The sequence below is a fragment of the Pinus tabuliformis genome, chromosome 9, assembly GCF_031772625.1.
Source record: "Pinus tabuliformis cultivar Carrire ecotype Pingquan chromosome 9, CPIR1, whole genome shotgun sequence".
Classification (NCBI taxonomy): Eukaryota; Viridiplantae; Streptophyta; class Pinopsida; order Pinales; family Pinaceae; genus Pinus; species Pinus tabuliformis.
This window is the reverse complement of record NC_142307.1, coordinates 1547544487-1547558438: the sequence shown is the minus strand read 5'-3', so window position 1 is coordinate 1547558438 and position 13952 is coordinate 1547544487. Positions and strand designations below refer to the sequence as shown.

Genomic DNA, 13952 nt, shown 5'->3' with positions numbered 1-13952 from the left:
GAGTAATTCAACCTCTCAAAACCATAATTCCTACATTTTGACATAAAATAGCTTTTTGGAAAGCTAATGACAAGAGAAAAAGCATGTATGACAAAAATAATCCTAAAAAACACTAACAAGATACAAAAGAAAAGAATGTAGTTTGATGAAAAAAAATTAAAAAAACACAAGATTAAAATTCTAAAAAAATAATATACATTCCATTTTTTAACTTCAATAAAATGATACATAAATTAATTAAAACACTACCATATTTAATTATTATATTTTGAAAACTTAATGTAAAAGGCAATAAAGTAAGATAATAAACAATTGATAAAAAAATTATATATTTCGAGTTTTATAAAATCATAAAATAAAATGGTAATATGTTATCAATCTCAAATTAAAAATCTTTATATTCCACATGACTTCCTTAAACCATAAGTAATAATATATATATAATTTTATTTTCACTTTTCTACCTACAATATTTATAAAACATTATATTAAATTACAACATCTCTATTCTATTCTACTTGCTGGACAGTATTTTTGGACTCAATAATCTCCCATAAATATTTTTAATAACAATATATTATTAACCTAAAAATGCAATAATTACCATTAATTAATTAACTTTTAACTTTAGCTATAAATAAATATGAGGAAGGGAAGTCACCCTCAAGTATTGAGGGCACTCAAGTTCGTAAAACTTTTACTATAGATATCAACATAGGTTAATAGTGTTGGCTTCTTCTAGCTACATTCGGATTAGCCAATGTTATCACAACGTTGATAGATGGTAAAGAAAATTATCTTTTTTAATGGGTAAAGCAGCATTGAGCCTTTAAATAAAAATAAGTTAACTCTGTAGGACACGTCATCTCATTTTCAATCTAATACATTTAGAACCATCATTCTTAATATATAGTTTGCGTTAAGATTATTTATATATTTTTCCCAATTTCTCCTTTTGAATGCTAAGAATAAATATATTCTAGTACCAACAACATTAATAATGTGGGGAATAATTGACAAGTGCCACGTAAAAATCTCTTTAAGCACTATAGTCAAATTCATGTTCACACGCATGCCTCTCTATATTTCATAGATAACCATTACATGTTTCCTTTCCTTTAGAGTAACTTTGTGTTGAAGTAGCTTTTAATATTTGTTGAAGGCGTAGGATAATGAAACATGATGCACCAAACTTTATAGGTGAGTGGAAGCAACCATGGGGCATTGGGATATAGGAATCACGAGTCATTCTCTTTTGTGTTGTGGGGAAGGTGAATGTTAAAGGGATTTGAAAAAAAAGGAAAAGTCTTAAGCTAACATGTATACAACCAGAAATCGCATTAAAGTTTCCAACCCAACTTTATATATGATGCCATATATTTCGAATTTGTGCATGAATCCATTCAACCATATTTAATATCACAATCAAACTTAAGCTTCTTATATGGTCCTGATATTCGTAACTTCGTGAAGTGAAACTCTCTCCAACCAAAAATGTGCTTCAAGGATAGGATGGGTTTAAATACAGGTAAATCACAAGTATTAAATTAGCTTAAAGTTCTGTGGTGAGGAGACATGACACTAGTATTTTTTTTTGTTTTGGGCATGATATGATAGTAAATTTGTGTTTGGGTGCAGAGATAAAGTGTGCGATTCTATTCAACGACTGAGAAAGAGAAAATTCCATAAAGCGCGATGTTAGATGAGACCCACCTTGTCGGGAGTGAGATACATAGCCACATATGGAGAGACAGAACATCATGGGCTCCGTGGGGGCCTTGCAAACCCTAATGGTAGGTACTTCTGACTGAATTTTGAAGCCTTTTAGCTTCAAGCTCCTCAGTTTTCGTGTTCTATTATCGGTGATCTCCAGCAGAACACCATGTCTGGTTTAAGCTTCCATATGTCTGGTTTAAGCTCCCCTACGCTATGTTTCGGTGAGGTCTCCACCATATCTAGCAAATTCTTTTCTCAGAATATTGTTGCTTTTCTCTTTGGCTTCAAACATCTCATTCATGGAGTCATATCCAGTCCATAAAATTCATGAAAATGTTCTCTTGTTGTGCTTCTAGGTGGCTATGAGAAAGTTGAGGAATGAATCCAAGAACGCAGAATGCTTGGGCACAGCAACAGAATACAAATAGCTGATAATCACCAAGAACCGTAACTTCAAATTCATTTTCAGATCTTGAAGGCTTGGGATCAGTCTGTCAATTTGTTTGGAGTTCTGTGACAAAGAAAGGATGAATACAAGAAGCTACAACCCTAAGAGTGGGAGTAATTTCAGTACCATAACAACCCAGTATCCTATTTCCTTCACCGAATGGCTGAAGACTTCGGTCCCATCAGGAACGGTACCTAATTCCTATCAGGATACTTTTCCCAGAACTGCCTGTAACACTCCTTACCTGGACTTAGCCTCAGCCAATCCTAATTATTCCATGACAGAATCATATATTAACCCATCATCTTCATCTTCGTTAAAGCTCGATCAGTATCCTTTCTTGTGCTGCAAACCTCCTGAACGCTGTGATTCTCCTCCTCTACGTGAAGTGCTTCCATTGCTGAGCCTCAGCCCTCCAAGGCCCTCAGAAATGGCTTCCCTACATGCAGATGCTCCAGAGTTCGAAAGGGACGAGGATGTTACTGTAGCTCTGCAAATTGGCCTTCCCAATACCGACTCCAGTTACTCCAACAAGCGCTTGAACTCCGATTCCGCAGATACAGCTGACATGGAAAATTTGCAGCAAGGCAGCAGAAGAATTCTCTCAGAAGGGCAGTACTGGATACCGACTCCCTCACAGATTCTCATCGGCCCTACACAATTCTCATGTCCAGTCTGTAGCAAGAACTTCAACCGGTATAACAACATGCAGGTATGCCCTACGTTAATGTATGTGTGAAATCAACCACCCAGCAACAATATGTTGCAGTGGAAACTTTCTAATTGATAAACCAGATTGGTTAGGTCGGGGGAGACTTAGAATTTAACCCTCATGTTGCTCTTCACGTTCAAGGTCAGCATCTCGGAGTTGTTGGCACAGATCATTATCACAGGTTCTCCTCATGTTTTGCTGGTTGTGTATTTATGTGAGGCCTAGTTTGAAACTGTTCCCAAACCAGCTTCTGTTTGAGATACATATTCAGTGGAAAACCTACATACAAAGATGCATTTGGCCATAGACCCTATGTATCTTTCTAAATTATGGTACTTGCCATAGACCCTATGTATCTTTCTAAATTATGATACTTGCAGGCCATCCTTACTAGTTGCATCATAAATACCTGTCAGATCTCTTCGTTCAAGCATATTTGGCCTGGTTTAGTAGGTTCAAGTTTAATATGAAAGTTCTTGAAAATGGTAAAGTGTTAACTTAAAAAGTGGGATACTATGAAGTGTTCACCTAAAAAGTAAGACACCCTAACAAAATTATACAGTGCTCCAAAAGCCTTCAACGTCATGTTCATAAACCTGTATGCTAAAATTCCTATAATCTTGTTCTTCAAATGGTATATAACTCACCAGAATGGCCAGCTTTTGAAAGGTTAAATTCTAATAAGATTAGGATTTATGTTCATAGATTTACAATCTTTGTTCTTGATATCATTACATGGAAGGTGAAAATAACAGCATATCTGTTGAAGATGTATACTGATATTCTTTGGTTAGATCTGCCAAAAATCATTTATGATGAGATGTCATTTGAAGTTAGAAATAGATTTATTTTTTTAAGGTACTGAATTCATATCATTTTTCTTGTGTGCAGATGCATATGTGGGGGCATGGCTCTCAGTACAGAAGAGGGCCAGAATCTCTACGAGGTACACAGCCCACAGCAATGCTGAGGCTTCCATGTTACTGCTGTGCTGAAGGTTGCAGGAACAATATCGACCATCCCCGTGCAAAACCGCTGAAGGACTTTCGTACCCTACAGACTCACTACAAGCGCAAGCACGGCACCAAGCCCTTCATGTGTCGTAGGTGTGGAAAGGCATTTGCTGTGCGGGGTGACTGGCGAACGCACGAGAAAAACTGCGGAAAGCTTTGGTTTTGTATCTGTGGTTCGGATTTCAAGCACAAAAGGTCACTCAAGGATCACATAAGAGCATTCGGTCATGGCCATGCTCCTCATCATGGAGATCTGCACACTTTTGAAGATGAGGACCCCGCCTCTGAAATTGAACAGGACGATGAAACGCAGTGACCCATACCAGCAAAATTATGATCTGATCCCGTGTACGGATAAAGTAGGTTCCATGTTTATAACTTCTTATCTTAATCATGTACTCTGAAAGCAACTAGGCACACCCTGCTAACTAACAAAATACTGCTATTTCTGTTGTCAAACACCCTTTGCTAATAAACATTTCTGGATTTAGATGAATGTACAGATGGATTAGACTACTCCAGCAGATCTGAATCTGCAGTAGACTTTCAGACAAATATCTCAATATAAAGATTTGCTACCGCATATTGATGGAGCACCCAGTAGTTCAGGTCCTCATTCAGATGTTCCTTTAGAAGGCCACTTCACTCACATATATTCCTCTTGACCATAGTGCTTGCAATGCAATACCACTAGCTTAGTAAGATATGGACTGAGATTGCATGAGTTTAGGAATTTTTCCTTGGCCTTTCTGTACTGTCTTCTAATCCAGTGCTGCTGCTATTTTAGCTGGCAGATAATTTATTTATGCATACAATCAAATATCTGTGACTTCTATTACTCTGGTTCCAAATTCCTTTTTAATGTATAAGAAATATTCTTTATGGTGCCATGATAAAATTGTTTTAACCAGTCCAGTCTGCCATGGTTCCAAGCTATTTTTTTCAAGTATGAGAAATTAGGTTTTCTTTTTGATGCTATGATAAAATTGTTTTAACCATTCCATTCTGCCATGTACACTTTTAAGTTGCTTGAAATTCTCTGGCAATCGTCTCTGACAGAAGTGTTTATCATGTCGGAATGAAAGATGTCAGATTCTGAAACTTTATTTATTGTGGTTGATCGATAAATGTTCACCCACACGTATGCTAGTTTCAGGCTGACTGACAATGTTAAGCTGAATATAGACATCTGGAAGATCATGAGAGGAATGTATAAGAGTTAAAAATACCTACTCACTAGCGATTCAAAGCCAGCTGATTAGTGTCAGTGGTATTAAATGATATTATTAAGCCAATTTGGTCCTCGTCTTCCTCTCCATCACAGCTTTGTAAGCTTATGCTGTGGGGAGAAGACCTTCTATTGTCTATTTATGTACGGTAATTATCTATTTTGATATGTTTGTCTGTGTAACCTAATTATCTACATTGATTTCTACGAACAGCAAGTGGGTTAGAATCTCATCCTATTATTTAAGTTGATTTGTTGGTCTATTATCTAACTTGATTTCTGGGAATAGCAATTATCTATTTGATTTCTAGAAATAGCAAGAGGGTTAGAATCTCATGCTAGGATATGTTTGTCTATTATTTAAGTTAATTTGTTTGTCTATTATCTTAAATCAATTCTGGGAATAGCAAGTAGATATTGGTAGTGGATGTAAGCAATGATATGTTTGTCTATGTAAGGTAATTATCTACCTTAAATTGATTTCTGGGAATACCAAGTAAATATTGGTAGTGGATGTAATTAATGATATGTTTGTCTATATAAGGTAATTATCTACTTAATCTTTTTAAGAATAGCAAGTAGATATTGTTAGTAGACTTAACTAGTACCAGATTAGTACACTTAACCATACTTGGAAAAAAATCCATTTCATATAGTTTGTTTGCATTCACAAAGGAACTTTGGGTATCATGACAGGTAGTCCGATCTAAGGGTAACTCGGTTGCAGAGTGCAATTAGGGTACGAGTAATTTTGCAATATAATCATACTGAGACTCGTACCCTCGCCATTATACTTTGAACGAACATAGTTTGAAGTGTGAACCTGTATGAATGTTTTGAACAAAAATCTGCGGATTTTCAGTAATTTTAATAGATCCTGAAATTAGAAGGCAATGCTCACAAATCTTGAAAGTATTAACCCATGAACAGTACAACTTATGCGCTGGAGTGACGAGTAAGAAATGGGATAAACGTGATAACTCGTTCACACATATTTCGAAATAAGCCCGACAGTGAGATCTTGTGGGATACATATCTGGATGACATCGCAAAAGCTTAAATTCTTTTTTTATAGTGTGTAGGCCATGGCCTCACACGACCTGGGTACACTGTGGGGCTCCTCAGCACTGTTTTCCATCTTAAATCCACTGTTTTGCTGTGAAGTTTATATTATATTCTCTACTTCACTAGGATCATACAGTCAAATCAAGATACTCAAATAGAGTCTAACTTGGCGTTGCTCTATGTACAATGACAGGCATTTAAATTAGATCCTTTGTTTTGCTTCTGTGAGTAGATACGGCCAATAAAATGTCCCATGTCCATTATTTGGACACCTGCCTTTTTTTCCTCCATCGAGGATGACTGATATTGTTCTCTACTGATTCAAGGCTCACGTGGGTTCTGTTTTTTTAATTTCTAAAAGGTTATTTTGAGCTGAGCCCCCATGACAAGCCAATGGTTATCGAGACACCTATTTCAGTGTGAACAGACTAATTCAGTGAATGGTAGTGCGATCACTGTTCAGCATGCCAAAGATTTGATAATTACTCCTGGATTTTATTTAAACAGCTGGTGCAGCAAATTGTCCCATTATAACTGGGTATTTGATTAGTTTAGTACTAAATAATATTTGGTTAGAATTGCCACGATCAAGCATAACGGATTAGTCGAAAACTAATAACAAATCGTTGGTTAGAATTTCCTGAATCAAATGCATTACTCAAAAAACAGTAACAAATACTTTAGTATTTCCTGGATCAAATGAATTTGGTTAGAATTGGCTGGATCAAACCCATTAGTAAAAAAAATTGTAACAAATACTTTATTAGTATTTGAAGATGTTTGCGGTTACCACCAAAACCAGTAGGTGTAGTAAATTTACCAAACAGGTAATTAGGATTTCTAGGATAGAAATTATGGATTCTACAGAGATGAGGTTATTCCTCCAACACCTCCTCACTCAGAGATAGCTATGGGAATGAAATTTGGGTTCAAGCTCTGGTATCATGAAGACTTCTTCATTTACTCCAAATCCCATCGGTGTTGGTAAACTTTCCAAATAGATAACTAGGATCCTGGAGTAGAAATTGTGTATTCCATAGCCATACAGTGATTCCGCCAACGATATTTCCTGGATCAAATAAATTTAATTAGAATTGACTGGATCAAAAGCATTAGTCAAGAAGGAAGCCAGTAACAAATACTTGGTTAGAATATCCTAGATCAAATGAATTAGTAAAAAACTAAATACATATATATTAATTTTTAAGGCTTGGTCAGACTGTTCTATGTTGTGAAGTTTTGGCTAAATGATTTTTAGTTAGATATGCTTTTAAGTGTTATTTAAATTTGTAATTCCAACCCATTACTACTTTAAAACAAATTTTAATGAAAAATATATTTAAAAAAAAAATTCTATCATTTTGTTTTTATTATTAATAAGTTAATTGGTCACCTTCTTAACACGTCCAAAAACTACTCTGCACTAGAGTACAACAATTTTTAATATTATATCTGCTCAATGTATAAGTTTAATTTGATTTTTTGGGCAACGCGGTAGCAACAAAACCTGTGTATACAGAATGTCCATTTTATTCCTTGCCAGATTGACCACATCCAACCTTATGTTTTAATCCTACCTTATCTATCTTAACCATCATCTAATATCAGGTTATCTTAATATTTAAAGAATAAGCTCTCTTAACCATCATCTAATATCATATTATCTTAATATTTAAACAATAAGCTCATAGGTGCTTTAAGTAAATTTTGGTAACCGGCATCTCAGCAACCGTCTTTATACACCACCACTTTTCTGACTCTTTAGTGATGCTAACCTAAGCACATTGTTTTGAAGACTGACCTTCAATGTTTATTAATAGAGCAAATATGTGATCAATTTTGGAGTACACTCAGCTCTGCAACAGAAGTTAGAAGTTAGAACACAGAAGCTACAGGCTCGGGCTGGCAAAGGTTCCCTTCGTTATGCACATAGTGAACTTCCATGAGAAATAAGCTTCGATCTACACATTATAGTTTTCAATTTACTCTCCTCCCCATTATATTTACCATGTCTATCAAATGTCGCGATTATCTTCAAGTGATACGTCACAGGCCTCATGATCATGAGTCCCTTCGTAGTTTGAAACTTCCATCCACATCTCAATATCCATCTCAATATCTGAACCAGAGAGGCGACCGTACATTTTCCCGATATTTCCACGTATGTTGAAAAACATGTTTTGCTGCTGACAAATCTTAGTAATTGCTTCTTCTAGATTAACAATCAAGAAACCTATTAGGAGACCTAGACTGCATGGAAAGATACCAACTTTGTAAAAAACGAACGGTAGGTGCGTGGTTAAAGTTGGAATCGTTCTAAAATAAACAATTCGATTCTTTCAAAACTGCGTCATTGGGATTGCGTTAACAGAACTTTGAAAGGTGAGGAATCTCTGAACCCTAGTATTGTCTTGAAACCGTGAATGCCTGCTCTGTAGATGTGCGGCATCTCCCGTTTGGAAAGCCAAAGTGAATAAAGGTATAGCGTTTTATGCGGAAAGTTATTCTCGGCCATTGCAACTTATTTACGGTATTCCCAGACTTTAAACTTTACAGTATTTATCAAGTTAAAGTCTGTTAACTTTTAAGAATGAGCATTTTTTTTGCAGACGATCCACAGACGATGTACCTGCAATTACAATTCAAGGTTGTTCGCTCTTAGAGATTTACTTGACCCGCGTGATGTATTTATCATTTCCTGCGACTGTCGACCATAACTTTTCTCATTTCTTGCAACGTCCGATTAGAAATTCAATTTTTCAGATTTAGACCATAGGTTATGTCCGGAAGGTACAAAGCATCGTTTAAACATTTCATGTTGTAGATATTCATCAGGGGTTAGAAGGATAAAAATATCATATACACAATTATCGCGAGGAACTTGTCAGGAACTTTTTTATTTATTTTACAGTTGATAGTTTATATATTGCATATCGTATTCATAAAATCTTCTTTGTTACATTCAACTTGGTCAACTTGGGTCTTTGTAACTAACTAGGTTACAACGGGATTTGAATTTTAGATTTTTCAATTTAAAAAAAAAAAAATATCTGATTTTGAGTGAGATTTTTTTATTACCCTAACAAGAAAATGGAAAAAATAACTTCACTACATATAATGTGCTAGCTAAAATATAAAAAAGCTTAGATTTAAAGAAATCTTAATTGGATTGCCTTGATGTTCAAAGTTGTTAAAACCTGAGTTGGATTTCAAACTTGTCAAAAACTGAGTTGGATTTCCTTTATATCTATTTTCATTAACAAGATCATTTAATAGCAAGCCATTGGTTGTCTCTTATCATTTATATGGTTCTAGTAGAGGGAAGGTAGAAGAAATCACATGGGATTGAACTAGTGACTTAGCCTAATCCTCTATATGGTTAGCACCTATGAGAGAGGGATAGTTAAAAGCTCATTTGATTGAATTCATGAATGATATAATATTTTGGCCTGAATTTTTGGCCTAAATATTTATTTATGCATATATGTTTTCACAACTTCTCAATATTGTGAATAAAGTTTTCTAAAAAACACTATCATGAGATTTATACTTATTCAACATTTAGGATGGTCTCACTAATCATCAATCAAATTGTTGGATGATCAGAAAAGATGGGCACCTCCTTTATAAAGCAATTATTTGTTTTTAGTATCATCAATTTTGCTTTCTAGAGATTAAATTTAAATTATTTTGATAAACTAATATGAATAAAATAATAAATTATTAAGATGGTTTAGGGCAATAATCACATCAGAATTCATTTGTCTAGGACGCGTTTCAAACCAACAAGTGTGGTTCATAGTCACGACAAGATGACGAATAGGATCAAGGAAATGAGTTAAATAGAGAGATCGATCATTCAACCACTATAAAAACGGCTACTTTTGACCAAGGAAATGGCTAGGGGGACTAGGCAACAACTACATTTATTTTTATTATTCTTATTTTGCCTTTCTTATCTAATTTTTCATCTTCTATAAGTTTAAATAGAATAATTATTATTAATCTCATTTTTTTAACTTTATCTAATAATATAAACATTATTAATATCTTTTATTTTATAGTTAGCCCACATTTATTATAAATTGTGTTTCACTCTAATTTTCTTCTAAGAATTGATTATTTTATGGAGTTTAAGCATCCTCCATTTTTACTTTTTACTCAAACCTTTGAGTGACTCTATTTCTTCCATACTAATTAATTTTCTCTATTTATTATTTTATTTTATTTATGACTTAATCTTTAATCTTTAATATAATTGAATCTTAAACATTCAAGTACTAGGTAATGGCACCTATTAATAGTTTTCTAAAGGATATGGAAATCATTTTGGATCATCCAACAACTTTCTTTAGTCATTGATGATGGGTGGTGAGTTCACCCTAAACATTGGACATGTGTAAATCTCCTCGACATTTTAAAAAAACTTCACTCACAATGGTTATTTATTATATATTATTTGAAGTTTGATTTATTTTACATAAAGTTGTTGTGGGAAAATTTCACATGATCTAGCAGGTTACTTTTAACCTAGTTGATTAGCTAAGGATCTACCCATAGTGGTCTGTGTAATGGTGAAAAGAAATCAACAAATCTAATTCCACACTTATACATGATACTATGAGGAAAGAGTTTGAAGGTTTCTACTAGGAACCTTCACAAATTGGTGACATCTTTTGGGCCTAATGTAGACAAAGAATTTCTCCTATTTAAAGATTATGTTCTTAGATACCATAAACCAAGACCTTGCACACATACCCCAAAAACCAAGCACACACTAGCCTTCACTAGAGAACCTATCAACCTAAAAGTAACATGTAAAAGCAAGGAACATGATTAGGTCAAAAGTATAGGAAGGGAACAATAATATATTAATCATGAATGGAAAATACATAAGATAGTATATTGAAGCAATAAGTTCATCTCCTCCAACTTGCAACTTGGCTTCCTCCTCCTAATGCACCATAGCTCCTGCATTATCATATGGATCGTAGATCCAACCAACTCATACACAATTGAGTCAAGTTGATCTCCTTAGGAATGCCAAATTATAGAAAAAAAATTCTCAATTGTCTCAATTATGAAATAATTATTATCATCTCCTAATTATAAAATTTTGACAAAATATTTAGGATAAATTACTCAATTATGTAATTCCACTCTTTTAACATGGAATATATCCTAGATAAGTAAAAGAAAAGTTGAAAGGGGATGTGTTGGCTTGATGGGCCCTGACCTAGGTTCAACATTAGTCAGCCAAGCAAATCCCTACACTATTGGCCCTTTCGATATCAGCCCGCGGAGCGTGGACCGAAGTCTCACCCAAAGCAGTATGGGGGGATGCAAGAACCAAGTTTTTGCACCATGAGATGGTTGTGATGTTGACCAATACTCCCTGATTCAACCTTCGTGCAAATCGATAAGCTTTTAGGGCTTATCGATGTTCCTTCTCTCCCGTCCTTTAGTACCTCTGCGATGGTACCCAACTGATCTTTGAGAAGCCCTAACTCGAGGTCCAAGCACTTACGCACTTCTGTGACTTCATTACTGTATATGTTCCCAAGTTATATTAAGTGTTACCTAATATACCATGCAATTACAGTTACCTTTGCATAATCCTTTATTCTTGTTGACATTCATTTAACAGATATAATCGAATACATTCACACATTAAATAAGCATTATGATGTAAACTCGGGTCGTATCATAATATAATCAGACGCATTAAAAAGAGACAAAATACAGAGTGATTTCCAAAATACTTCTCTTTATTGGTAACTCAAGTTCAGTACAGACACGATCCACCCTGTGCACACAGCTGTAGGGGTTCGTTCACTCATATGTGGACTTCCACCCTAGGATTCTGCACACTCCACTGTAGAGCCTCTACCTGCGCTAAGACCTGAGAACACTTAGAACTTCTTACCAAAAAAATCTTTCTTTCCTCCCTTCTTAGACTCTTCTAAGACTCCCCTTTTATATAATCCCATGGTCTGCAAACCATGGGTAGATATTTACATCCGACATGAGACTTCACAAAACAAGGGAGGACAACCCTTTGACCTTTTCATGCTCCGCGACCACAAAATGTGGAGGCTTTACATATTTATTACAAAATTTGAAAACTAGCTCTTGGGGGAACCCGTTCCCAAGAGGTCCCCAACACAAACATGGTGACTCGCCCTCGAGTCACTCTACGAATGTGAAGATCTTGGCGTGAAGACCCCCTAGCTTGACATGTACGACTGCTACCTCGACGGTGCACTGTGTGGCTGTCTGCTTTATTTCCTCGACCAACTACTCTATTGATGGCCCTGCACTGTCAGCTTGAAGCTTCTTCTGAGTCTTCTGCAGACTAGCGAGCTTGCCTTCAATGGAGGCCGTCATCAAGTAGGTCACGTCCAACCAAGGCTTCAAGCACGCCTTCAGCACTGCCTCTTTGTGTTGAGCTGCATCTACTTGCTCCTTGAATTCCTTGGCCTCTTGTAGCTTCGAGAGTCTCTATGTGAGGGAAATAGTACTCGTTGTCCCTTTTACCTCATCATAGCTCTGCTATAGCTCTCATGCCTCTGTTTTCAGCCTCTGCACAGTAGGGTCTTCTTGTAGGCCGGTTAGTACTTTGAATGACTATTCAAAAATCATTGTGCAGTCTGCCACTACATTTTCTACTACCGCTATTGCCTATATTATAGCAGTCGTGTGCTACTCCTTGACTTCCAGTGGAGTCGAAGGCTAGGCCCTCAACAGCAATTCTGTAATTTGGAGTTTCAGCTCCAACTGAACCTTTGCCAATTTTGTGCGGGTGTCGCACACCCTCGTAGCAAGTTTGTGAACATGCACATCTACCAGCTCATTTGTATGAATGGCCAACTCTGGGACCATTAAACATGATTCCTCCACGACACAGTTCCCTCTGCTTCCATAGAAACCTCTGGCACAGCCCCTTCGACTGTCACTGCTTCCTCAATATCTATGGTTTCTACTGGTGTTGACATGACGTCATTTAACAGTTCTTATGTCTCCTTTGGTAATTACACAAACACCGAACTAGCTCTCAGAGCTTCAAAGAATTCACAGTTGATACGCATATGAGAGCTCAACAGCTCAATGCTCAAAATGCCAAGTGTTCTTCGTTGGGCAACCACATGTAGTTTATAGGCCATTTTGAATTCAAATCAGACTGTTGCCCCCAAAATCGGTTCATTAATGCTAGATTGGCGGTATATTTTCAAGGATCTTGCCCATCAATTTCATCTTAAATGCCGCCCCCGCTCCATTTGGCCAGTTTTTCGTCATCAAATCATGAACAGTGACTTTAACAGTCACTTTCTGGCTGACCTGCATGGTTTTATCCTAGGTATCGCAGCCTTCTACGCACTCCTGTGGTCTCTGTGACATCTCCTCATTCCGCACAGTTTCCTCATCGCGTAGTTCCTCAACCCAGTGAGTGTAGTTTATGGTCCCACGCCTCCTTTGAGCTGCCTGGAGCGCTAAGACTATGCTTCCTTCATATAGTCACCTAGCCGGATCACCAGTGTATGGATTCAATCGGCTACCATTCACCTTTCCTAGGAAGGGCTCCCCATTTAACTTAACCAACTGAACTGCTCCACCGTCAGTAATCTCTTTGATGACATAGGGCCCCAGCTAGTGCATCCTAAATTTTCCCATAAATTTATCAAACTTGTTGTCATATAATAAAACCATAACATGTACCTAGAAGGTGCGCAATTTAATGTGCCGATCATGCCATGCCTTTTCGTTCTCCTT

General features: G+C 36.3%; 1 protein-coding gene across 3 annotated transcripts; it reads left to right on the top strand.

Annotated features, from left to right (window-relative positions):
- The first annotated feature begins 1596 nt into the window (after window positions 1-1596).
- On the top strand, window positions 1597-4764 carry LOC149154500 (zinc finger protein WIP6-like). 3 transcript variants are annotated; one of them, XM_089438348.1, is made up of 3 exons: window positions 1597-1793; window positions 2073-2876; window positions 3768-4764. In XM_089438348.1, the coding sequence occupies exons 2-3, from the start codon at window positions 2244-2246 to the stop codon at window positions 4203-4205; spliced, it is 1071 nt and encodes a 356-aa protein (XP_089294474.1). In that variant the 5' UTR covers window positions 1597-1793; window positions 2073-2243; the 3' UTR covers window positions 4206-4764. The 3 variants fall into 3 exon arrangements, with proteins under 3 accessions (XP_089294474.1, XP_089294472.1, XP_089294473.1); XM_089438346.1 differs by lacking the exon at window positions 1597-1793 and adding an exon at window positions 1804-1937; XM_089438347.1 differs by lacking the exon at window positions 1597-1793 and having other exon boundaries at window positions 1808-2876.
- Window positions 4765-13952: the final 9188 nt, after the last annotated feature.